This window comes from Cynocephalus volans, chromosome 2 (assembly GCF_027409185.1).
Source record: "Cynocephalus volans isolate mCynVol1 chromosome 2, mCynVol1.pri, whole genome shotgun sequence".
In the NCBI taxonomy this organism is placed as follows: Eukaryota; Metazoa; Chordata; class Mammalia; order Dermoptera; family Cynocephalidae; genus Cynocephalus; species Cynocephalus volans.
The window spans coordinates 119,899,437-119,926,286 of NC_084461.1; the positions used below are offsets into that span (position 1 = coordinate 119,899,437).

Consider the following 26,850-nt stretch of genomic DNA (forward strand, 5'->3'; position numbering starts at 1 on the left):
TACACAGATATCCCTACCTCTAAGCTTTTCCAGAAAGGGCCCGGGCCTTATCCACCCATCCATCTTTGTCTCCCCAGGGCTAGCAGTTCCAGGTATCTGAAGAGTGATTAATAGGTGCTTGGGTGAGTACCTATCCGCCCTGCCATGTGACTATTTGTTGACTTGCTGAGCTCCTCCAGGGCAGAAATCTTGCCTTTTACATCTCTTTGCAGAATCTATCTGGCAGATAGTGCTACAGAGATGTTTATTGAAGGGGGAATGAGTGAGAATCAAGGTGAGGACCCCGCCTTTCCCCAACATCTCCAAGACGGTGGCTTAGAACCTTACAAAACCTGCCCCACATTTTTTGTGGGCTCTGTCAATCATAAGATTTACTCCTGACATCTATCCATCTGTCTTTCAATTAGCGTGACTGGTATGTGTGTGCGTGCGTGTGTGTGGATACGTACATGTGTGCGTGTGTGTGGATATGTACATGTGTGCGTGTGTGCGTGCGTGCGTGTGTGTATATGTACATGTGTGCGTATGTGTGCGTGCGCGCGGCGTGCTTGTGTGTGTGCGTGGTGGGGGGGGGGGCTGTTCTGGAATGTAGAGGCGGGTCTGCTGGGCCATCCTGTAGTGGGGATTAGCACTGCTCCTCTCCTGCTTTCTGTGCTGTTTGGAAGCCTCAAGATCAGTGAGAGATCTTTGGTCTCTGGGCGTGCAGGACCCCAGGAGGGAGTGAAGTTTGAGGCCAGCCTCAGAAACGGCTGCCTCTCACTTCCAATGTCCCCATTTGGAAGGGGCCAAGGTGGCGTCCTGCGAGGACCTGCGCGCTTTGCGCCAGGGGGCGTCTGGCGAGGGGAGGGAGCGGGACGGCATGCAGAGGGCTGGGCGGTGAAGGAGAGAGCCGGGCAGAAAGTGAGCGCGGGCCCGGGGGGAGCGAGTGGGTGCCGCGCAGCAGGCGGGGCAGGCGGGAGGCGCCAGGGCCGCCCGCCCTCCCCGCGCCGCCGGCCGGGCTTCCCCGCCCCTCGCGGCCGCTCCCTCCCGCTCGCCGCTTACTTAACCTGGCGCGGGCGGCCGAGGCGCTCTCACTTCCCGCAGCCGCCCGCTCGCCGTCGGTCTTCGGTCGGTCCGTGCGCGTCCTCCACTCCATGGCGCTCCTCGTGCGGCTGCTGGCTCTCGCCCTGGCGCTGGCCGTGGGCCCCGCCGCGACCCTGGCGGGCCCTGCCAAATCGCCTTACCAGCTGGTGCTGCAGCACAGCCGGCTACGGGGCCGCCAGCACGGGTAAGCTGAGCCGCCCCGCCGGGGGCAGCGGAGGGACAGGTCGCCTGGGCTCGGAGCGCACGCCGCTGGGGGCATCGAAATGGGCTGGAAGAGCAGGGGACAAAGCCCGAACGAAAAGCAGGCAGTGCGATGGAGGGAGGTGGGGGACGATGGACGGAAAGCCAGTGGCGGACGCTTTGCAGAGGAAGGGGGTGGAGGAGCTGACCAGCGACCCCAGCTGAGGCCAAGAGCGTGAGATGGCCCACGCTTTCAGCCTCTCCTCCCAGCTGATAGGAGGAAGGGAGAGTTGGCAGCTTCCCGCCCAGATTCACGGGGGAAGGTGCCCAGAGTGGAGAGGAAGCCCACCCAGCAGCGCACATATTCCAACCCAGCCAGGTCCTTGTCCAGAGGCTCCAGACATGGGACTGGGGCCACACAAGGTGGCGACATCCAGGGTATCTCAGGCTCCTGTGCACCTGACCATGCCCTGCACTCACCACCTGGCACCAGACAGTGCTCTCTGGGCAAAGCTCGACTCCGCTCACCTATAGTTTTACTTAGTTGTGACAAAGCAGTTGGTGCAACCAGATAGGCTGGAAGCTATAAGAAAGCCTGGCTATGTGTGAAGCAGGCATGGCCTGGTTTTGGATGTAAAAATACCCGTACTGCCCACCTCTGCCTGGGTCTGTGCCAGGGTCTTTACCTCTGCCTGGGTTTGCCTCGTAAAGCCAACATATCTTCAGTGTCTCAAAAGGATACTTGCAATGATAATTGTCCCACATTTACAAACCTAGCCATTGCTTTATAATAGATTCCAATTCTGGCTCCAGTGGATATTGCAGGACTACGTGAAAGTGGAGTGTCCTCTCTGGACTTAGTTTCCACATTGGTACATTGTGTGTGAGGGTCAGTGAATTCTCTTGCTCTCTATCTGGCAGGGGAGGAGATGCCACAGAGGAGCTTTAGAGGGCAAATCCAGACAGAGGGTCTGTCCTGGTAAAGACCCTGGCACAGACCCAGGCAGAGGTGGGCAGTACAGGTATTTCTACATCCAAAACCAGGCCATGCCTGCTTCACACATAGCCAGGCTTCCTTATAGCTTCCAGCCTACCTGGTTGCACCAACTGCTTTTTCACAACTAGACAAAACTATACATGAGTAGCAGCTCCTCAGGGAAAGCCCAAATGCCATTGAGATCTGGCATTCACACCCCCAGGAGGTGCCCAAACCTCCAGAACACCGGGCAGGTCTATACTCAGATCAAAACTCATTGTTGAGGGTGGAGAGTTGACTTCTTAGGCACTGACATAGCCTTCGTTCCCCACACCTAGGAGTGCTCTGGGCATGGGTACAGGCTGCCCCTTTTAGAGAATATGACTACTTATCTCCTCTTCCTGCATCTTTATGGTCTTACCTGGCCTATCAGGGCTCAGGGATTCTGGGGAGAGGGGCTGCTGGGAGCAAGTCTGGCCACCCTGCAGAATGAAATCAAGCCAGGCCATGCTAGAGCCTCAACACCCTTCTGGAAAGAGGAGAGCACCGGGGTTGTCCTGGGTCTTTAGGGAAGTGGGTGAATCATGTTCGACTTAGGGTGTGTGCACAAGAAGGAGAGGGGGCAAGTCAAAAAGATGAAGGGGATATGAGTCCTCAGAGTCATAATGTGAGAAGCTGGCATTTTTATTATCTCTGCCCAACTCACCTTTGGTCTCTCTGCCTTCCTTGCCAATGAAGCACGTTATGTCTGGGTGCCACATCTGCCTGGGAAGTTCGTCTTTCTTCTGTGTCTTAGCTACTAAGTCAGGAGAAGATCCCTATAGCGTGCCCTGAAGCACTGTCACCCAGAATGGTGTCTGTGTATAGCCACAGTGAAGGGTCCCCAAAGGTACTGAGGGAGTTCCACCAAGAACCGTCTCTTTAGCAAACCTTTTTTTCAGAGCCCAGAAAAGACACTGACCAGCCAGGAAAAGGGATTTTTTTTTTTTTTTTTTAATGCAGATGCTCTTTATTATGAGTTTCAGATATTGGATCAACTTTCCCACCATATCCCTGCAGCCTAATCCTCTTAATTAGCTCTTTGCAGAGCAGTTGGAAAGGCCTATAGTAATCTGTGATGGGCAGAATGATCTAAGTCACACAAGCACCCTCTGCCCCAGTAAAGTCTGGATGCACTGGCACATGAACTGTAACAAAATGGTTGCAGGCTTAGTTGCATTTCCTCTGATCTAACTGTCCCTGAAAATACCACGGGGCCGCCTTGCACACATGGGTGTGGCACCCTGTGCAAATGGATAACCTTATTCAAGCTCCAGCCCCTTGCTCAAAGTGAGAACCGGTGAAAAGGGAAGGAAAACCTCTTTGCTATTTTACGGAAATGTCGTGTGCTCCGTGATGTGAAGGAAGAGGCAGTAACTGTGCCTTGCTCATGTGCAGCACTTTGTTCCCATCACCGCTTTTGCTTTCATCCTCACGACATGACGAGATCTGTTGTCCAGGTTCCCATTATACAGATGGAAAAACTGCAGCTTAGAGGTAGAGTGGCTTAATCCAAACACAGAAAGCTGTTGGGAGTGTAGTAACTGACGTGATCTCTTGGAAAGCTGTGTGTGTGTGTTGCTATAGGGAAAGAAAAATATAATACTGAAAGAGAAGTAAAAATGCAATTGCACTTCTGAGTATCAACAACCAAAAACTGGACCAAATTTCCTGAAGCACTTGGTTTCCAAATCTGAGTTGAACAGCAACACTATTTTGCTTGAGGCAGAAGGCCCAGAAATAGCTTGCTAATTTCAATTAAACTTCAGCATAAATTTCCTATGTACACGGCCCACCCCACACCCCGTGATGTGAGAGAGAGAGGGTCACAGCTGCCCCCAGTCTCCATGCCTGTCACAAAGGGCAGCAGCAGTGGAAACTCGCTGTGCAGAGGAATGTTGGAGCCACATCCCCAAGAGACTCACTGAAGATTCGCCAAACGCCTACGGAAAGTTGCAGGGAATTCATCGACAGTAATTGTTTCCTGCCTGGTCAGATAGAAGAACTTCTGGGATTGTACAACAATAAATAGAGCCTAGGGTTGGAGTGTGGCTAGCAGGGACTCTTCAAAGGTTATTTGGGGACTGTCTGACCTATGAATCCCAGGCAGCAAAGAGAGAAGCCAGGTATTTAGAAATCTGCTGGAGACTGCGGGTGTTTGGTCAGCCCCAGCAAGGACTGAAAAGGTGGGGGCCTCCCTCCTGCTGGCCTGTGGTCTCCTTTCCAGCCTTAACTTCTCTAGCCTCGGGTTCTTACACAGATTCACTAATAGTCACTGTGCCTCCTCACCCATTCATCTTTGCCTGTTGAACAAAAAGCTGGACAAGAGGTGACAGTCATATGGTAGAAGAGAGAGGGCAGAGAAGTAAAGGTCAGAATGAACTCCCCTCACATCAATAACTTAACTCTGAATATTTGAGAATTGACTAAGTTCCTGCATCCCCAGTGATGGGGACAGTAGGAGTACCTCTCACTGCAATATTGGTGTGTTTCTGAACAATCCCATGCACATAAAATGATGTCTATGGATTACACTTTTAAGGTAACAGAGGAGTAGATATTAAAGAAATACTACACCCTTTGGATGGTACCTGAAGCTCTCTGAGCACAGCGGTTTTGTAAAGGCCCTCAGCCTGTGTTTGCTTTGCTTTCCTCTGGCTTGTGATTCAGTCAGATGCACTGTCTGCCTCCAGCTCAGGAAGACCTCCTCCCAATCATTACCAAACAGCCGCAGCAGCCTGCTTTTCCCGGGGGCTCCTAATGAAGGTCCCTGCCATCGCCTGGCCTGAGCACAGCTCAGGGTCAGGACTTGGTACACCAGAACAAAATACACAAAAACAAAATCCTATGGTTCTGGAAAAGGCTTCTCAGCAGAAACCCAGGACATTTGCACTCTGCTCTTCCACAGAGTTCCTGAGGATTCTTTTGATCTGGGTGGCTCTGGAGCAGTATTTTCAACAGGTTCATTCCATGCTCTTTCTACACCCTGACTGCGTGCTGGGCCCCTTCCAGAATGTCAGAGACAGAACAAGGCAGAACACTTGCCTCAAGGTTCTTTTGAGGGTAGTTGAAGAGAAGAGACATCCAACGCCCACCCCCATCAATTAGAGGATTCTGTTTGGAACTCAGCATCAAATAGGGACTGTATCCCAGGACAGCAGATGGAAAGAAGAGTGTCACCTGGGGCATTGGAGGGATGGTTCTCTGGAGGATGTGAGACCTCAGCTGGGGTCTAAATAATGAGCAACCAAGAATAAATGGGAGAGTGTCCCCCATCATGGTCCTGCCAGCTGCCAGCCATGCCCTCTAGTTTATAGGATGGGCACTCATAATGGGTTGTCTTTGGGTACCAGGCAGCTGGTCTAGGGATACAAAGTGTATCTGTATATGGAGCTGTCTGGGAGGTGCTGGGGCCCTTCCCCCCATGAAGGCAGGGCCTGCAACATGCACTGGGATGCCAGGTTTGGGTTCAGTGTGGGGTGTGAATATAGAAAAAAGCTAGGGATTGTCCCAAAGCTGCTTTGCTTAGCAAATACATCACTTAGACTTTGCTAGTTTTCTCAATCTGTAACATGCAATCTAAAGATGTTAAGATGCTTTTATTCACCCTTACCGAATGCCCATGTCAAAGAGGATACTTATATGAAATTATATCAATGTGTAAGATAGACTTTAATGATTTTTGATTTGGAGTGGGGGAGCTTTCAGGGAATCTAGGTCTAGAAGGCTAAAGTCTATCCCCATGCCATCCTTTGGCATCAAGACTGAAATGGCTGTCTCTCCCTCATCTCTTTAAGTTCTAACAACCCAGGAAGACCAACATGATGGGCAGGGCATCAAGGTGGGGTAGACGTTCTGACCATGCTAACACTGCTGTTTTTGTTTTCAGCCCCAACGTGTGTGCCGTGCAGAAGGTCATTGGCACCAACAAGAAGTACTTCACCAACTGCAAGCAGTGGTACCAGAGGAAGATCTGTGGCAAATCAACGTGAGTATCTGTAACTACCCAAGACCACCAGCCACCAGGGAGGTTGCACTTCATGCACGCCAGCTGCAGGTGCGCGGGGCCTGGACCAGCCTTCTAAAAGGTCAGGCTGCCTAAGGAACCATGAAGATGCATGTGCAAACATGTCAGGGCACTGTGTGCTGGGGAGTGGCATTTTAGGAAGCTGGCCAATTTTGTTTTGCATTTTTAAGGCTGCAGACAAGACTTGGATATGTTTTTCAGGGCTGGTTTGGGATTGCAAGAAGCATAAAACACTGTGTGTGTGTGTGTGTGTGTGTGTGTGTGTGTGTGTGTGTGTGTGTGTTTCTCATTCCTCACTAAATGATACAAATATCCCACGGAGAAGCCACCAGCACCTGCCCTGCAGTCCTAAGGTAAACACTCCCAGAAGACTTAGAATACTAGAAATATGCACATTATGAGACAGCATAGCATGTTAAGAACATAGGTTTGGACTCCCTAATTCAAATCCTGGCTCTGCCACTTACCTGGACAACTTGCTTCATCTTTAGAATTCTCAATTGCCTCATCTGTAAAATGGGAGTAACAAAAGGATCTACCTTACAGGGTTGTTATGAGGATTGAATAAAATAATGTACATAAAAGACTGAATATGGCACCTGGCACATAGTAAGTGCTCAGTAAATGCTAGCTGCTCTTATTATGACCCCAGAATCTGCAAATCTAGACCACACAAACAGAAGTAAGAGTGCGCATAGGGCATGGACTGATGTGGTTACAGCAGGGCTTGTTGGTGCTGCTATCAGCATGGAGGGAGGCGGCCTCAACCCAACTGCAGCTGCCTGATGGAGACCAGGTAGTGTGCATGTTCTAACAGAATTCTGGGGAAATCTAATCTGTTTTGGTGCTGTCAACAGACCTTAAAGTTGGTTCTCTTTGACAGAAAGATGTGCTATGTGAACCTCCTGAGCCACTTGTGAGGGCCTTCCTTTTATCTGCACAACAGGAAGATCAAGAAACTCTAAGCTACTATCTTGAACATTTTCCAGTGTTCGAGATTTTTAGATTTACTTCCGTGAGCTTTTGAGCAGACATGTCTTCCAACTTAATAACCATGTCTTTAAAATGTACATGGGAATAAATATCCCAATGTGTGGCCCTGACTGTGTTAGGTAATTACCAATGCTAGTATGAATTGAGCACCACCTTCTTGTTAGTTCAATTTTCTTTTTTTTGTGATGGCAATCTGGCCACAGGGTGGCGTCTGCCATGCTGTTTCTTGGTGTGCCCCTGTGTTGAAGCATTCGCCTGACTGGTGAACAGTAGCTTGATAACATTCCTGGCAGTTCCCAGGCTGACACTGGCTGGTGATGAGCTACCTTGGCTTACTGGTTCTTTTACCTGCATCTTTCTCCATGTGTGTGCCAGGACAAGGCATAAGCAACAGAGCCGTGTGTTGGCATAATGCTCCTGATGATCGAGTCCTCCCTTCTGGTGGAGGTTTGGCTTTGAGAGTGTGGCAATGTGACAGTGCAGCACCCTCGTCCCAGTGAGCGCGGACGGGAACCCAAGCACTGGGAGAAAGAAGAAATGTGTGTGTGTGTTGGGGCAGGGAAGGGAGGGGGGCAAGTAAGGTTTAGAGTAGAGTCAGGCAAAGGCTAATGCCTAGTCCCAGCTGTTGACCAAAGCTAAAAGGAGATGATATTCACTTTCTACTCTTGAATGTGGCCATTGCTTTGGGCAGCTTCGAAAGAGGAAATAAGGACAGAAAAACATGAATTGATATGAAATTTCATGATCCAGGACAAGAGAGGCCTTTCCTGGAACATCACATGCAGTGTCAGGAAGGTTTAGCTGACTTGGAAAAGATCCAGACAATTCAGAGAGGGAAAGAGGAAGAGGTCGAACTTATCTCTGTCATCCCAGAGAGCTGAGTAAGAGCAGCTTTGCGGGGCACTTGTGTACCCAGGACCGAGACCCATGAGGGACATGCCATCTGATACCATGTGGCCAGAATTAAGTGCCTCAGGTGGCGAGGTGGGAAGGGGAGAGGGCTCTGCTGGCTGGAGTCATCCTGGGGAAAGTGGGTCCTTGGATGCATTTAGTGGGTGAGAACCAGACTGAGAAATGCGAGCTTGATGGTGGTTGGAGCAAAGAAGACCGTCTCCGCATGAGGCTGACATGGGCAGTGGGAGTTTTCTCAGCAAGACTCCAGAGAAGAAGCTGGAGCAGAAGTGTGCGCTGGGATGAAAGGAAGCAAAGTGCCATGGGGGAGGGGCCTCCCCGGCCAACAAGAGGCCCAAGACCAGGAGAATTTGAACTTGAAAGCAGAGGAGGGTACCAAGCACAGGAGGTGAGGACTTTGCCGTGTGAGGTCACACAGAGAGAGACACAGGCACAGGCCCGCTGAGACAGTACCCTAGAGCCACTTGTCCGCTGTGGTGAGTCCTGGACTCCAGCTCCCAGAGGTGAAGGGACTGGCCACACTCAGCACTGCTACCATCAGGTAAAGCTACGCTGTTTTCAGACAATAGATTTTCTGCATTTTCAAAGAGAGAAGAAGCAGTCTTTGGTGCTATGTGTCAGTGTGACATATGGATTTTATTACAGGAAGTGGTTACCAATGAGCCCCTATTGAGTGTATTTTATTACTTGGAAGTTCACTTGAGCTTTTATTTCAGATCCTGAAGTGCACCAGACTGATACAATGGCTAATCAGACAAAGAGCGTTGCTGAGGGCGGAAGGCATTCCATGCTGTGATTTCAGGCCCTGGTTTGATTAGTAATCATAAAATTTTTACGTGTGGCAACTTAAGTAAAGGTGCAGGAAATTGTGGTCAGGAAGCCTGGCTGCCTTTTGACAGGCTTCTTTTGTGCAAGCCCCAGGGAGAGGGAGGCCTATTTAACAGCCAAGTAAGAGTTGACATCATGGGGATGTAATAGTCATAGCAGGAGCTCAGACATCATAAACGTGGCACAGACAGGGCCAGTGTGGGAGCTGGCAGATAGCATGGCAGCTGTTCATTCCAAAAGTCTTGAAATTTTTTCACAAGCAACACATTTCACAAGTGCAAAAGCCATTCTCTGAAGCCAAGATGAGCTGGCAGGACATTCCCATTTCTCCAGTAGCAGGAGTTGCTTTACCCAGGGGCTGAAATATTAGTACTTCTTTAGCACTGCATTAAAGCTGAGAGATTTAACTTTTACTGAAGTCAGCTGGTATATGGTCGAGCTTTCCATCAGCTGGCTGGGCTGTTTTCAGTAGGTGTAATTCTGGGCAGGGCATCCAGAGCATCTAATGTGAAGCTGAAGAAGAACCAGCCAGCCTTTTCCTCCCTTTCCCATACCCCACAACCTTGGTCCCAAAAGGAAAAATAAAAGGATGATGAGAAGCCATCTAGACTATCCCCAGGCCCACACCAGTGCCTCCTGCCCTGTGTCATGTTCCCTGTGCAGCCGGCTGAGACCCCACAGGTAATCTGCTTCAAGATAACTGAGACTTGACATACAGCAAACACTGGAGATTCATCAAACACCCCTGTTAGACAGTGCTTCCTGAAGGTTCTATCCCATTCTGCAAACTAGGAGGCTGCTTAACTGACATGGAATTTTGTACTGTTGAGTACCTACATGAACCCTGTACCACATGGGGTCAGGCCCATGGTAGGTAGAAAAACAACCCTCCCCCCCCCCCCAAAGATGTCCACATCCTAATCCCCAAACCTGTAAATATGTTCCCTTACACGGAAAAGGGGACTTTACAGATATGATTAAGAGGGGGAGATTATCCTGGAGTATCTGGTGAGTGTGGTATAATCACAGAGTCCTTATAAGAGGGAGGCAGCAGGTGAGAGTCAGAGAAGGAAACGGAATGATGAAAGCTGAAGCTAGAGTGACGCGACCATGAGCCAGGGAGTGCAGGCAGCCTCCAGAGGCCAGGAAAGGCAGGCAAGAGTTCTCCCCTGCAGCCTCTGTAAGGAATGCAGCCTTTTATTTTAGCCCCATAAGGCCAATCTCTGACTCTAACCTCAGGAATTATAAGATAAAAACTTTGTGTTGTTTTAAGTCACTAAATTTGTATTTTGTTACAGCAAGCATTGGGAAACAAAGGCCCTGTCTATTGAATTCTGTAGATGTGTTATGGGAGATTTACTTATCACAATGCAATTTGTGATCAGTGGTCTCATGTAGGACTTTGCTTTCAATGAATTATTAACCTGGCTTCAATCTAAAGTTTATAGCTAGAGGTTTTTTAGAAGAAGCTCAACAACTGAGCACTTAGTGAATATCAAGCATCTGTTAGGTGCTTCTTATTTGTAAGCTCATTAATTTGTCACAATTACCCTAAAAGATCAGTACAGTTATTAGCCAACTTACAGATGGGGAGACTGAGGCTCAGAAAGCCTAAGCGACCTGCTCCAAGCCAGCCACTGGTAAGTGGGGAAGGCCTGTCCACTCTACATGCTACCTCCAGGGAGGACCAAGCCTAGCAGCTAATGTCAGTGAAATGGGAAGTGCACAAGTGAGCAGGCCTGCAAGGCCTGGGTGGGCTGCCCCAAGTCTCTCTCTACAGCCCCCAAACCTGTAGCTGTGGTTCCCAGAGACAAGGCTGCCACAGGGTCAGAGAAGCCCTTTGGCCCAGAGGCACCAACCTTCTCCCAGTTGCTCATAATGACTGGTGGTCACTATGATCCCTTGCTGCAGGGGGTCCCCCAAGACCCCTGGTCAGATGAAGGTCACAGGAACTGAGGAGATACAGTCAGCATTCAGGAGCCCCCACATGCCCTCACACACCACACACAAACAGATTGCCACAAAAGATGTTAGTCCTGTTCTTAAAGATTCCATCCTCATCATTAACCAGGCTGGCCCCTGGTGAATGTGGTCTGAGGCCTTTGCTCATGGACAGTAGGTTATTACAGCAAGCCCTCTTGTTCTACCAGGAGGTTTAAAGAACCAGCCTGGCTGCATTCCCAAGGCCAGGAGTGCAGAAAATGAACTGCTCCAGGCAGGTAGTCCGTGGGGCCTGTCGAATGTCTAGACGACAGCAGTCTATGTTGCTCTGTGATTCCTCTTGGAAATCATGACCCACTAAGTGGTTTACCTTACTGGCTCGCAGCCTCCATTCCCTGTCCCATCTGCTTCCTGAGTCTCGTTAATCTCCAGGCATTTACAGCCTGAACAGCCAGCCAAATGGTGAGCGCCCTAGGGAGAGAGTGGTCGTTTCCAGTTACTGTATTAACTTCTCGGAAAATTATTTTGGGGAGAGAAATATCAATACTTCTCTCCATCTAGTCATGAGTACAAACGTTAAAGGGACATGGAGGACAGCTTCCCAAACATCTCTATTTCTAGACCGTGGGTCGACACCATCCTTCTGCCCCTCTCTTAAATGCCCTCCTAATTCAGGCACTTTCCCTCCCTTTCTTCCTCAAATTATTCTTCTGTCCTGGGAAGCTGGAACAAAATAATTAGTAGCTCATTGCCCTAGAGGATATGCTTTTTCTGACCTGAAGTTTTCATTTATTAGACTATGTCTGATCAGGAAGAAGCCAGGAGCCCTTAATCAGAGCAGCTCTGGTTGATGAAATTAGATTCAGAGACTAACAGACTGGTCCTTTCTGTAAAGGGAAGCCTAAGAACTTGGGGGCCACAGATGGGAGCCTCCGTGGTCTCCATGCTTTCCTGCATTCATCCTAGAGAGATGGTGTCAGACCCACGACTCTTTGATTGCCCCCCCAGCCCATCTCCCCACAGCATCTGTGTTCTCCCCAGGACCAGAGCCCAAGCAGAGGGGCACACTGAGCTCAGCACTAATGAGACTGCCAGCCCAGAAATGTTCGGTCAAGATTGTATAAATGTGCTATTTTCTTGTCTGCACTTTACAGCTGCTCTGGGGCTATGCAGACCAGTTCTGAAAAGGGTTGGTATTGTTGGGACAGCTGGGAGCAACTCCCAGCGGTGGAACCATCTCACCCCACAAGGCTGCTTTGCTCCTGCTGAGAGGCACGGCTTATGCCTGTAAACCTAGAGAGGGTGGGGATTCCAGCTCATGGGCAGCAGGAAGGCAGGGGGAGAGGGCAGCAGGGCAAGAGAATGAGGGGAAGCTGCTTGGCAGAGCCATGGTCGGTTAACCAGGAAAAGGCCTTTGGCTGGGCGAGGCTCTGCAGCCTCAGGGACTGAGCCGCTGCTGTGGGGAGTGTGCTGCATAAGCACCCACGTGTGGTGGCAGAGCGTGGTCCAGCTGCTGTGGGACACATGGAGAGGAGCAGTGAGTGCTAGCAAGGGTCAGCCCCAATCACTCTGGAGATACCATCTGTGTCCTCTAGATGTCAAACTTTGCAAATCAGCCTTCTTCCCTCCAAATATGTGCATTGTTATGAGCAATGAAAAAAAGGGTTGGACTTGGTGAAATGCAAGGAGAGTCCTAGGTCTGCCCTTGCCCACCTGTGATGTTAAGAAATCCCTTTGCCCCTCAGAGCCTTTGCGCCTTTCTCTCTGCTTCCATCTTAAGCTACCCTTCTCCATGCTGAGACTTTTCTGTTTAGATCTGTCCCTTCCTCCCCAGCCCCACAGCCCTCCCTTTCTCCTGATGTCTTTCTCTGCCCTGCCCCTGACACACATACACACACCTGGCCACAGGAACCCATAAGTTCACATTTGGAGAGTTGGTTTTCTTTTGTCCTCAATGAAATCCTGGTGAGGCCACTTGAGCTGTTCAGCTCTTTTGCAGTTTTTTGAGATGGAATTCAGAAGCCAATGTTATGGAAGAAGAGTGTTTGGCCAGCTTGGTTGGGGGCTGCAAGCCGTGAAGTGTGCACACCCTTGTGCACAGTGGGCCCCAAGACTGGGACTCTTGAGGATAAGACTGTTCCCCCAACTGTGTTTCTCCAGCTCCATGGAACTTCACACAGACACTTTTGGAAAGAAACTAAGTTTTAGGGGACTTGACCTAATCCCACCTCCCCATCCCCAGCCACAGAACCCTGGTATTTATCAGAGAAAGCCTGGATCCCTTGCATGGGTGTCCCCTGGTCCTATGGGTTCAAGGCTTGGAGCTCTCCCTGAATGTAGCCGGGAGAAGTTGGCAGACACCGTCCTCAGAAAGAGTGCTTCTCTATTCCCTTCTTAGAAATGAGACTGTTGACTAGAATGGTAAGTGTGAGATCGGAAGGAACTTTAGAAATCATCTAGTTTAACTTCATCCAATTTTATAGATCAGGAAACAGAGACCAGAGAGAGAAATGGACTTTCAAGGTCACTCTTCTAGTTACTGATGGATCACAAGCCAAGTCTCCTAATTCTAGTACTGTTTCTCTCATACCACATTGCCTTTGAAAGTTGTGTATTAGTCAAATTTTACTTTAGTTCCAGAGATGACTTTAGTTTCCAAAGATAAAGTTGTGGGTCGGTCAAGGTCAGTCCTGAGACCACAGACTGTTTAGCTCTTAGAAGTACAACGATGAAAGGTTATAAAAGAACAGGATGGCAGGAAGGCTGGAGAAAAGAGGGAAAGAGGAGGAGGGTGGAGAGAGCAGGGCAAAGAAGAATGTGACATACCTTGTCACTCCTCAGTCTTTTCCTGGGGGGCCATTCCTAGCAAAGTGGCACCTTCAGCTTCCTGGCTGCCTGAGAATCCTGGCTAATGTGTGTGTCTCTGAAACACCCCCCTGGATAATGGACGAACCAGGATTCATTCTCATTTGACCAAGTCTTCCATAAGATGAATTTAATTGAATTAGCAAGAGCAGTATGTCCCTGGCACACTAACACTCTCCAGCACCCCAAAACCCTATCAGCTTGACTCTCTCTGCTTCCCGATTAGCCTGACTCTCTCCTGGTGATGTCATTAAAGTGTCTGCTAGTCCCACGGTGAGTGAGCCGTTCTGTGGTAAAACCCTCTGCAATTAAAGTCTGAGTTTTCTCCTGTCCCAAAGGGCATATCCATGTATAAGAAAGGAAGGGGAAGGATGTGGCTGTTGGTGTTTGGTTTCAGGGCTGCCAAGGAGAGGTGGTCTCAAGCTGGGCAGAGTGGAACTTGGGGATTTGACTTTATGCAAGTCTTTCTTAGGTGTAGGCTTTCAGAGTACATCCTTTCTTGCAATGTTATGGGAATTTTCAGTCTTTTGGGCTTCCCTAGAATATTGGGTTAGCTGAAGCTATGTGTTCCAGACCTCCAGACAGTGGTCAATGTCCCATGATGGACTGGTCTGAGTTAGGAGAGGAGGAGGTTTTAGTTTTCCTCAACAAATGTTTTCAAAGTTTAAAACTGTACACTCCCAGTCTTGTGTTCATCCAAATGCAAAGAATCTTGCAAACTGGCAATATTCCTTGCCTCCTGAGAGGACAATGGGATGTTTGAAGGATGAGCATGGGTGGGGGAACACTTTACTATATAATCCTTTGTATATTTGCGATTTGAAATCATAAAAATGTTTTTATTGATTAAATTTTTTTTAATTAAAAAAAAATTTTAAATCCAAGGATCTTCATAAGAGAAATTTTGTATTTATTTTGATTTTAACGTTTGATTATGAAGGCTGAGAAAAACTTGATGATCATATATACCCTACCCTTTTTGGTTATTAAGTCAGAGTTAAAAGACCTGAGGGATTTAATCCAATGACCACTGCATGATACACGCATGCTTTTTACAGATGAGGAAACTGAGATCTGGAGAGAAGAGGGGACTGGCTGGGGATGTCCCAGCTAGTTAGTGGCAGACTCAGAGCTAGAACTGGTGGAGGGCTTTTTCTGCTCCCTGCTGCCTCTCTGCACTAATCATCAGGTTTCCCATGAATTATGTTGGAGATAAATTCTTGGTGAATTGTGTTTTCTAGAGTCCTCTGAAAACTGCCAGAGTCCTCTGTTTCCCCATTGGTTTGCTGTAGGTGTTGGCAGCCATCAGGAACATCTGCAGAGCCCAGGAGGAGTGAGAGACTCTTTGCCAACAAAAGGCACAATATGACTTAGAAAATGATCTCCTATGAGAGGGGGTACTTCCTCTTCCTCAGTGGTGGGGTGATTCTTCCTGGAGAGGTCCCGATGATATGTGAGGAGTGAAGCCCGCCTAACACACGTCTGTGGGTCTCGTTACAGAGTCATCAGCTACGAGTGCTGTCCTGGATATGAGAAGGTCCCGGGAGAGAAGGGCTGTCCAGCAGGTGAATAAGCCTGGCCTTGCCTGGTGGTGTGGAAGGAAGGGAGCGGTGGGAGGGAGGCATACCCGCGTAAGAGGCAGCAGAGTCTGTGGGGGCTGTCCGTAGCATGAGGATGTGATGGCATTCTCCCCATGTGCCCGCTGGCCTTGAGGCTGCATGCGAGGGGCCAGGATGGAAGCTGGATACAGCGCATTTCCTCAGTGGCTCCTTGACAAGTGGGTGGAGCAGACTCCAGCTCTGGGCTGCCTCAGGTCTTCTCAGCAGGTGCAGGCTCCTGACCTTGTGGTTGGTGGCTGGGAGTGAGTCTAAACGTGTCCAGCAGTGCTGGCCTGGTTTCTGATCAGCCCTGCTAGACAGTGGGTCGGGTAGCTTGGTCTCTGGCTGGGCTGGGAACCCCAAACCACCTCTACCTCACTCTGCATCTATACCTGGTCCCTTAGAGTTTGGTAGGGAGGAGAGTGGCAGGCCAGATGGGCTCACCCAGAGCCAACAAAGGGCACCACTAATGGCCACATGGGGCCAAAGGGAGCACGGCACCTGTGAATTTTATCAGAGCCACACACCACCAGCAACTGTTTTATAGTTAAGAATAGGAGACTGAGATTTAAAAGGGAGGGGGCAATTTGGTTGGTGCCAAGGTCACGAGGAGGATGTGGTTGGTGTGGGCAGGGCCATGGCATTGCTGACTCAGTGGAAGGTGGGGGAGGGGTTGGAAATCGATGGGAAGAGGAGATGGACCTTAGAAAGGGAGCTTAACCTCTGAACCCTATTCAGACCCTTCAAAATGAACATTAAGTTCACTGTCTGAGAAGGCCCTTCTAAACTTCAGACTACTTTTAAGAAATAACATTTTATTGTCTGCAAATACACACAGTACCTCTAAGATTTATAAAGTTCTTTCATTCTAGTAGAGGCCATCAGAGAACCAGTTCTATAACTAGATAAATCTGTAAGACTAGTTGTAATTAGAATATCTATTTCTGGTGCACCTTGCTGCCTGTGTTTTCTAAGCGTCTGTAAAGTATTGGACTTACTGAGTCATTTCAAGAAGCACATAACAAGCCTGAAGTTCCCCAGCAGGAGGCTGTCTCTGGGCTTTTCCAGACACTTCCTCGCCCCTCCTCACCTGCAGATGAACCGTCCTCTCCAGGCAGGAAGGGAGGGTGTAGTCTGCTTGTGGAGGGTGCCCAGAGGCCCATCCTTCCTTCTGTCTTCTGCCTCTGCAGCCCTGCCGCTCTCAAACCTTTACGAAACCCTGGGAGTTGTGGGATCGACCACCACTCAGCTGTACACGGACCGCACTGAGAAGCTGAGGCCTGAGATGGAGGGGCCTGGCAGCTTCACCATCTTCGCCCCCAGCAATGAGGCCTGGGCTTCCTTGCCAGCTGTGAGATGACCTCCTTCTGCCCTGGGGACTCTTACTGGGGACTGTCTTACTTCCCAAGGGTGGGCATGAAGAATGGGGTTCGGTAGTGATTTCCTACTGTTTCAGGAAACTTTTTACATAACCCCTCAGATAAAGCCATGGAACTTGCGCTAAAGTATAGCTCAAGCGCCCCATCCTGCCCATTGCACAGACAGACCTTGGTGCTCACTGAGGAGGGATCCTTGGCAGAAGAGAGGCTGGGCTCAGGGGGACTTAAGAAGCCTGTTTCCCAGGGTATCAAGGACCCATCTCTTGAACATGGGGTCTGCAGCTCCCTAACTGTCACACTGTCCCTCCCTCTAGGAAGTGCTGGACTCCCTGGTAAGCAACGTCAACATCGAGCTGCTCAACGCCCTTCGTTACCACATGGTGGGCAGGCGGGTCCTGACGGATGAGCTGAAACATGGCATGGCCCTCACCTCCATGTACCAGAACTCCGACATCCAGATCCACCACTATCCCAATGGGGTAGGGGACTCCCCAGCTATGTGGCAGTGTCTTATCTACAGTGAGCCCGCTTCTGGTCCCTACGTGGAGCTGGTCTCTGAGTTTTGCTCTGCAGCAGTGATAAGCTGTAGACAAGCCCCTGCCTGCTTGTGCCTGCTTCTCCTCGGGCCCTCTAGTTCCACAGCTTGTGGGATTCACATTCTGCCACTGTGTTGGGAAACACTATTTCCCCCCTGGGGCTTGGTGACCATGCCTCTGTTGTGTCAACCACTCATCCTTGCTTCTTCTCTGGGCAGGTTGTAACCGTCAACTGTGCTCGGCTGCTGAAGGCTGACCACCACGCGACCAATGGTGTGGTACACCTCATCGATAAGGTCATCTCCACTGTCACCAACAACATCCAGCAGATCATCGAGATCGAGGACACCTTCGAGACACTTCGGGTGAGAGACTGCCCTGGGCGGAGGCCCAGGCTGGAAACACACTGCCTCCTAAGAGAGTCCTGAGAGGACCTCTTCTGCAGGAGGAGCAGACGATGTCCCATGTAGGGAAACAAGAGCAAGTTCCCCTAAATGCCCATGAACATAGAGAAACCACTAATCAGACACTCAGCTTGACCTAACCTGTGAAATTACCTTTCTATCTTCTCCTTTGTAAAGCCTTCCTTTCCTTGGCTCCCCTAGAAAGTTCAGTGGTTTGTAGCTGTAGCAGGACAGGATCCTCTGAGCCCTGGGCTGCCTGGGCCTGCCCTGTGGTTTCCAGAGGTGGGAGGTCCCTTCCTCCCAGATGGTGGCTCTCATGAGAGGAACTAGAAAAAATGGCCTGTCGGGCTGCATGGTGCTTCTGAATCACGTGTTCCCCCCAGTCCCCCTCAGGACCCCTACCCTAGCCATACCTGTGCTTCCTTGGAGCTCAGTCCAGTAGAAGGGCCACCAGTACGGTCACAGGAATCTGGGGTCTGACTTCTGGCCTGGCTTCTGACTGCTGTGGGCCACAGAATACTGTTTCTCCACACCCCCCGCCCCACCCCCCGCGGGCACTTGTCTCACAACTGGAGGGGCATGCGGGCGTTCCTCTTGGCAGCGGCTGCTCGGGAGGAAGTGAATACAGGCTGCCCTGTCAGAGTTTTTGCCCTGATTCAAGGAGAACTTCCTAACCACAAAGGATGCAAGTGGGAGTGGGATGGTCCCTCCCTGGAGATCTCCAACACAGAGAGAAAAACATAGCGGGGCTTGCTGGCATCACTGGGCGACAGCAAGTGGCCCTGGAGGGCCCGGGGAGTCTGGCTCTCTAGGCTCTTCTTCTTTTCTTCTGGATCACTCAAAAGGCAGGGAGGGGTCTGCAAGGAGACGATGTTCCTGCAAAGTTGGCGGCACATAGTTTGATTAACAGCAGTTGATCCTATTGAGGAACCTCCTCTTACAATATGTGTTTGGTGAATATTCCTTCCTTCCTTCTTCCCCTCTGACCCTCCCTAACACCCATCTTTCCTCTTCTAATACACACTTGTTAAGCACCTGCTACCACCCTGGTATTGTACTATGTGCCAGGGGCATAGAGGTGAACAAGCAGACAAGTTTCTGTCCTCAGTGGAACTAACATTCTGTCTGTGGAGACAGACCAGAAGGAAATAAGGTGATAAGCCACAGATGGCAACGAGCCTTGTGAAGTGAGCAGGTAAACGTGAGCAAGGGTAGTGGGGGCAGGCCACGTGGGATTGGAGGTCAGGGACCGTGTCTCTGGAACAGATGACTTTTGAAGGATGAGAATGGGCCAGTTATACAAAATTCTGGGGCAAGAGCCCACCCAGCAGAGGGGAGAGCAAGGCTAAGGGCTGGGAAGCAGGAGCAGCAGCTGCAGAGGCTAGGGGGCCACCATGAGGAGTGCCAGGTGGCCAGAAGGTGAGGTCGGAGCCTTGCAGACCGGGGAAGAAGTCTGTCTCCATCCTGAGAGCAGCAGGGAGCCACTCAGGCTTTTAGAAGATCGTCCTGGCAGCTGTGTAGAGAAGGAGTTATGTGATCCTCACCCTCATGGAGCTCACACAAGGAATTACCCATTGAATTCCATCTGTGAGAAGGGCAGCCAGCTGGGAACATGTGTGCAGCAGACAGACTCACTTTCATCTGGGGGCAGGGGCAGGGTAGGGGATGACCTCCCAGAGAAATGATATTTTAGTCAAAGAAGAAATAGAGTCAGAGAAGCAAAGAAAGGGGGAAGGGCAAGGGAAGGGCAGGGGCACAGGCCCAGAGGCAGGAAGGAAGCAGACATGCTACGTACCTGAAAGATGCCCGGCACGGCTGGAGCTTAGACAGGCAAGGCCCCTGGAGGTTGTGGGAAGTGGTGGGCTTTGGTTTGCTTCTCTTTTCATCTTGGGCTTCTTCCAAAGCCTGGAGCCTTCAAGGGGGGATGGCGAGGCTGTGTGTGTGTGCGTCTCATTGCAGAGAACCCCAGAGCCTTCAAGAAACACTCCATTCTCTCCTCTCCCCACAGGCTGCTGTGGCCGCCTCAGGGCTCAACACCTTGCTAGAGGGTGATGGTCAGTTCACGCTCTTGGCCCCGACCAATGAGGCCTTTGAGAAGATCCCTGCTGAGACTTTGAACCGGATCCTGGGCGACCCAGAGGCCCTTAGAGGTGAGCAGCCCTTGGCTCCTGCCGCTGCCTCACTGGAGTGGCCAGACTGAGCCCAAGATTTACTCTAGTCCAACATAGATGTGCCACCCACCTTGAGGTGACTCTCAGGGTGGCCGCTGCAGCTGTGGCTTGGGACCATCCTGGCCTGTTGTTCCCAGCTGGCCTTATCTCTGCAGAAGCCAGAGTGGAGTCCCGCCCTGACAATGGGGGAAAAGCCCACAATCCAGCAGCCTTTGTCTAGGGACACAGTTGGACTGAGGAGGGAGGCAGAGCTGTAGGTCCACAGCCAACCCTGGTCAGACAAAGGGACAGTTAAAGGCTTGATTGACCAAGGCTAGGGCAAGGCTCTCAGGTGGAGCGGCAGCTTGGAAATGTGGGGTGGGGGTATTAGGACCTGAGTCCTTGAAATGGAGTCTTCCTGCTGATCCTTTAACTCTTCCTGTGTCTGGCTAGGGGCCTCATGGAAAAGCCAGAATTACAGTTAAAAACCACTAGCAGTCAACTCTCAGCTCTCGCTGCCAGCTCCATCCTCCTGTCCTCAGTGAGCTGCTGGCTTAGGCAGGGAACTGATTCTCTCTGGAGGAGAAGGAAGGGGCACGCATGGAAGGGAGGTCAGAAGGGGGCTCTGCCTCCCCACCCCCAACCCCCTCTGCTTCAGGACCTCTGAAGGGCCATGAGCAGTAAGCTGCTACCTGATGGTCCCTGAGTATTGGAAAGGAGAGTAGCCCCCAGGTCCCCAGTGCCCCCCAACCGCCCTGTTTCTCCTAAATATAATCCAGGTGTGACTTCATTTCTTTTGAATCTATTTAAACCCATCTTTGCAATGTGCTATGTAAAATGCCTGATGCATTCCAGGCACCCTATACATTTAATACGTTCTCCTTCTGGCTGTGCAGGGCTGGGAAAGGGCACATTTCTGAAAGCACAGGTGGGGTCTGTTCCGTGTCCAGATGATCACGGTGCCTCTGTGTGCCTGCCTGTGCTGGGAACCAGGGACACAAAAACGAGTGTGGTACAACCTTTGCCTTCCAGGAAGTGGAAGCCTAGTGGGGACATCAGGCCTAAAAACAGGTTGTTGGGCCCTGACTTGGTGACTGCAATGACAGAGGGGCTCACAGCACATCGTGGGAATGAGGGCTGTTGTTGAGGTCCCAAAGGCTGCCTGGAGAAAATGAGATGCACCTCAGCATAGTTTGTGCTCCACTTAGAGCTATGTTCCTCATTAAAACACGTTTTGTACACATCACGTTTGTGTCTTCATAGGTGTCAGAACTCCTTTTATAAATTGTAAGGAAAAAAAAAAAGACCCTTAATTTATCCCTTTTGCAAATCTGCTTTTCCTATTCGGTAACTGGTTTGTTGAAAGCAAGGGCCCTCGGTCTGGTGCTATAGCTGCCAGACTTGGAGGAAGAGGCTTATGGCTCCACCACCAACAGTGTCTCCTTGTGACTAGTGGGTTGGCAGACAGGCGAGAAGCAGCCCTGCACTGACATGCCCTGTTGGAAGACTGGCTTCCAGCCCTGACCCTGCTCTAAGGGGCCCTGGCAGGCCACCCCTGCCCCACCCTGTGCTTCGGCTTCCTTCTCTGAGAAGTTAAATCCCCAGAGGCCTCATTCATGTAGGGTCTTGCCACCCTTTCTCTTCCCCTGCGGCTGAATCTGGCCAGCACCGGCCTTCAAGGCTGTCCAGAGTCTGCAGCAGTCAATGCCTCTGCAGGGCTTTCTTCTGCCTGTGGCAGTGCAGTTTTGGTTCTCACCCTCGAGGACAGACAGAAACTTGCCTCTGCGGTGAGAATACAAGACAAAAGGCCTCACTGGCCTTGGTGGGCATCAGTCTAGGAAGCTGCTCAGCCTATGGTAGGTGGCGGCACGTCCTCTGACTGGTCCTCGCAGCTTCTCCGTCCAGCCTGTCCGGGCTCTGGAGTGATCGAGGCCAGCGAGAGGCATAACTGGGTTAGGGGCCCTCCTTGGGACCCCCAGCCCCTGCCCTACCCCTAAAGTACACTTGGACAAGTGAATAAACAATTATATTTATTATTTATGTGTGTGGTAAATAGGAGGGCAAAGTCCATGTCTTACTGACCACCATTCCCAACCCCCAGACAGATCCTGGCAACCAGTAGATCCTTGGGTAAAATGAACAAAAACCTGGACAAATGAAGTGTACAGCTAATTCAAAGCTGTCATTTGCTGTGATTTTCATCTTTTCCTACCACATTTTATGTTTCTATAAAGGCCAATAGATTAAAAAAAAAAAATGCCATGGTAGGCTTGCTTGCGTTTTTCCTTTATCCCTGAAGTTCAGGTGCTAATGAGCTAATGTCTCACACTTGTCGAGCACGTACTCTGTTGCCAGGCACTGTGCTGAGTGCTTCATGTGCACAACGTCGTGTCAGCCCCACAATGGCCCGAGGGGATGAATGTTAGTCTTACCTCCACTTGATTGGTGAAGAGTTGAGACTCAAAGGGGCTAAATGACATGCCCAGGGTCCTGCCCCTGGCAAGTGGCCATAGAGTTCAAACTCAGGCAGTCTGACGGCAGAGCCACAGCTGGTCTTAGAGGGCAGCAGGCGGGAGGGGAGGAGGATTGGGCCCTCTGGTGCCCCAGCCTTGTCTGAAGGTACTCATTCGGGAGAATAGACTCCTCACGATGGGCAGACTGTGCACAGCCCCTGAGGCCAGGCTGGAGCAGGCTGTGCCCTGACCTGTGTCCTGTTCGGCCCCCAGATCTTTTGAACAACCATATCCTGAAGTCAGCCATGTGTGCAGAAGCCATTGTTGCGGGGCTGTCCGTGGAGACCCTGGAGGGTACCACACTGGAGGTGGGCTGCAGCGGGGACATGCTCACTGTCAATGGGAAGGCCATCATCTCCAACAAAGACATCCTGGCCACCAATGGTGTGATCCACTTCATCGATGAGCTGCTCATCCCAGACTCAGGTAAGCCGGGCCTCAGGGGCCTTGGTCCTGCCCAGGCCACCATCCTTTCTGCCAACCCTGGTGGTGGTAGGGTTGGGGACATTCAGGGATCTTTGGAGCTGCTTTCCTGCCTGGACACAGCTCATAGCCTCTCAGCCTCCGCAAACTGGTTGTGGCCAGATTATGAAGAGTGTTGAGCTTCAGGCATGGAAGTCTAGATGTTATCTTGGAGGCAATGGGGAGCCATTGAAGCTGCCTGGGGAGGGAGAGACAGAATCACGGAAGCCTTTCAGAAGTTGTGCCTGCTGTGGTTGGGCACAGAGGGACATTTGCTGACGTCAGAGCATTTGCTTTCTCAGTAGTACCCAAGCCCTCCCAGGGTCACTGACCTAGGAGAATGACTTGAATGGACTTTGGCTAGTGTTCCATTCAGCATCCTAGACCCATTATGGAATTCCAGGGAGTTATTTCTCCACTACTGCCCATGAGTGAAGGAATCTCACAGGAAAAAAACCAAAAGTCTTTCTATGGGTGTGGTCGCTGGCCTAATTTGCTCTTCAGAAGCCATAACACAGATAATACTGCCTTCCTCCTCAGCATGAGACAGTACCCTGACCAAGCTGCCCCTGGGCCTGGACAGAGGCCAACCTCTGCCCACCTGAAGCTCACCTGTTTCCTTGACTGGTTAGATTTTCTGGGCAACTGTTCCTCTGATGACACAAACCTACTGAGTCCCAGCAGTGTTTAGAGGGATTGTTGACTTATGAGATGACATTCCTGCTGATGTGTGTCATGCCCTGGAATGCATGAATGATAAATTAAAACAGCACTTTTAACTTTTGAACCCACTTTCTCCTTCCTTGTAGCCAAGACGCTCTTTGAGTTGGCTGCAGAGTCTGACGTTTCCACAGCTATTGACCTTTTTAGACAAGCTGGCCTTGGCACTTATCTCTCCGGAAATGAGCGGCTGACCCTCCTGGCTCCCCTGAATTCTGTATTCAAAGGTAACGTGGAGAAAGCATCCCTGTTGGTTTGTCTCTGGAGGCAGCTGCCCCACCCCATCACCTACAACACACTCTCCCTGATTCACTTGAAACGTTAGAACTTGCACCGAGCTCAACTCACAGCAGGTGTGACTTCAGTAGGGGCTTGGGAGGCTCTGTTGTTCTGCTAGGCAGAACCGAGAATGCATTTGAGGATGTGTTGCTCAGAACTCAAGACCTTGCATCTGTCGGGAGAGCAGAGCATTCCCTCGCCTTTTTATTTTCAGGGTCTCCTGCCAATGCATAGTCAGGAGGTCAGAGTGAGGATATGGCTGAGCTGCAGCCACAGGGAAGGCAGACGAGGAGGCCAAGTTGTGTGCGTGCCTTCCCTTCCCTCTCAGGGCAAAACCCCAAACAGTCTTGGCTATCAGGGCCTTTCTTTTTTCCACAGAAGATGCCAGATGTTAAATAATGTTTGCAGCTTCACTTGGTTGCTCAAACTCCATTTTCACACTTGAGGAGGGACAGGCTTTCCACTGTATCTGTCTCATCATTCTCTTCATTTCAGGAGCATGACTCACTGCACCTGCCACACCTTCTCTTGCAGATGGAACCCCTCCAATTGATGGCCGTATGAAGAATTTGCTCCTGAACCATATAATTAAAGACCAGCTGGCCTCCAAGTATCTATACCATGGACAGACCCTGGACACTCTGGGTGGCAAAAAACTGAGAGTTTTTGTTTATCGTAATGTAAGTTCTGAGTCCTAAATCATGCTTCTTGTTTGGCTCAGCTCTAAGAAATAGAAATTGTATTAGTGTTAAACAACAACAAAAAAAGAAGACCTCAATAAGCAAGAGCTTGCATGAGAACTGTTTTCTGATAAGGAAGGGAATCATTTCTGGGAAGTATGTATGATGTCCAAATAGAGCTCATGGAAGGATTAGAATCTCTTCTTGTGGAGGCCTTTGAGAATAAAGCACGCACCTGTCTGACTGTCTGACCTGGACTGTTCAGCAGTAAGTCCACCTTGAACTCAGGATGAAAACATGGGAAGAGGTATGGGGTTTGGAATCCTTCTTAGCTTATGTGAAGAAAAGCCCCCTGACCCAAAGCACAGCCTTCCTTGATCCAGAAGGCTCTCTTCCCTCTTCTCCTGTCTCTTTTCTGTCCTGAAACCCCACAGTTACCCTGGAATATCAAATAGAAAGCACAACTCAACATTGCTCTTGCCTGGGAGCAACCAGCACCATTTGGCTCCAGATGGTTGTCATCTGTTGAATAAATAAATAAATAAGTGAACTTGATCCTTTTATTTGATCGTTGTCAATGGACTGCACTGTAACTGATGTTGTCATTATGGAGTTTCTGTATAACTTTATTAGGGCCTCTATGGACATTTTTTCCCTAAGGAAGACCATTTCATTGCTTTTATTTCTGTAGAGGATACATGATTTCATCCCAGTCTTAATGACGCAGCCCAATATATACTACTTGATCTTTGTGGATGATATTGTCAACACACACCCTGAACAAATCAGGAGGCCCCTGCTTGGGAGGATAACCAGCCCTTTCTTTCTCCACCTCTCCTCGTGCAGAGCCTGTGCATTGAGAACAGCTGCATCGCTGCCCACGACAAGAGGGGCAGGTATGGGACCCTGTTCACCATGGACCGGGTGCTGACCCCCCCAATGGGGACCGTCATGGATGTCCTGAAGGGTGACAATCGCTTTAGGTAACTAGTTCCATTCCAGGGTGGGGCTTCTGCCAAGAGGTCATGCTGGAGCAGGATGCTGGGCCTCAGCTATTTGTCAAGCTACCCTCTTCCTAGGGGTCAAGTTAACACTTAGTGGCATCCTAGTGTGACCTTCCAGACTTAGGATGGGGAAAGAATGAGGGTCACCTGGAAAGCTTAAAATGAGAAAAAAGGTTATTTCTGGGAGTGTAATCCTCACATCCATGGGAAGTGGGGAGGGGAATATTCTTATTACTGAAATCCAAGGAAAACATGCCTCTCATCGTTAAGTCCCAACTGAGCGGAGAACACATGGCTGTGAGTATGTGCCGGGTCTCTCTCCTTCTGTGTAGGGTCTACTTACTGCTCCTGAAGCCCCATGTCAGTTTCTTTTCTTGCTCTGCTCTGCCCATTTCTAACTTGCTCATTCACCACTGGGTGCTGTCACATTGAGTTTTTTCCTGTCACTGACTTCAGCCATGTGCACAAGGACCTGAGAGAACATACCCTTCTGCCCTCACCAGAATCACATCTCCAGGACCTGTGGCTCAGCCATGGCCTCTGACCTTTCTTCTCCATCCCCCTCGCTCTGGCCTCTGACTTCTGGTAGAAGCTCATTTAACTGAACTTAACATGTACGGTGAGGTGGAAAGATGAAGGCTGGACTACTTCCCTCCTTGTGCATGGGGAGGGTGTAAAAACCAGCACGGTGCGTGCATTCCAGTTGTCTGGGCTCTACTACCTCCAGTTATGAGCTATTTAAGGAAAACACCCTCCCTCAACAGGCAGGTGACTTTTCTGTGTGTGTATCCACAGCATGCTGGTCGCTGCCATCCAGTCTGCAGGGCTGACAGAGACGCTCAACCGGGAAGGGGTCTACACAGTCTTCGCTCCCACAAACGAAGCCTTCCAAGCCATACCACCAGAAGAACTGAACAAACTCTTGGGTAAAGATCAACTTAAGTACATGTTTCCACTTTCTAAAATAATGATCCATCAGGGCCCCAGCAGGAAACAGTTGGCACATTGTGAAGGGGTGGAATCAAAGGAATGTAATGATGAGACTATTTATAGAAGTGTGGGCAGGATTAGGGGAACCAGGATTAGACACCCAGAGACTAGCAGCCACGGGAAGCCTTTACCACCTCCCAGGCTTGGGGGGTGGGAGGGTGAGGGCGGGAACCAGGGGGGCTTGAGCCTTGTACAAAAGGCACAGAACAGCAGCCACTGTCAAAATCATAGCACGGGGGCCACTAAGTGCCCCAGCCCCCTACCCCCACCCTTTATTAGCTGATTACAGGA

General features: G+C 50.4%; 1 protein-coding gene across 1 annotated transcript in view; it reads left to right on the forward strand.

Moving 5' to 3' along the window:
• Positions 1-1,014: 1,014 nt before the first annotated feature.
• The window catches only part of TGFBI (transforming growth factor beta induced), a 32,076-nt gene continuing 6,240 nt past the window's right edge, over positions 1,015-26,850 (forward strand). The window contains exons 1-12 of the mRNA XM_063086040.1: positions 1,015-1,267; positions 6,168-6,266; positions 15,345-15,409; positions 16,633-16,793; positions 17,136-17,300; positions 17,576-17,722; positions 19,770-19,911; positions 22,638-22,850; positions 23,696-23,833; positions 24,420-24,565; positions 25,412-25,548; positions 26,365-26,495. Of these exons, the coding sequence (XP_062942110.1) occupies positions 1,134-1,267; positions 6,168-6,266; positions 15,345-15,409; positions 16,633-16,793; positions 17,136-17,300; positions 17,576-17,722; positions 19,770-19,911; positions 22,638-22,850; positions 23,696-23,833; positions 24,420-24,565; positions 25,412-25,548; positions 26,365-26,495 (1,678 nt within the window). The 5' untranslated portion in view covers positions 1,015-1,133. The remainder of the gene's footprint in view (positions 1,268-6,167; positions 6,267-15,344; positions 15,410-16,632; positions 16,794-17,135; positions 17,301-17,575; positions 17,723-19,769; positions 19,912-22,637; positions 22,851-23,695; positions 23,834-24,419; positions 24,566-25,411; positions 25,549-26,364; positions 26,496-26,850) is intronic.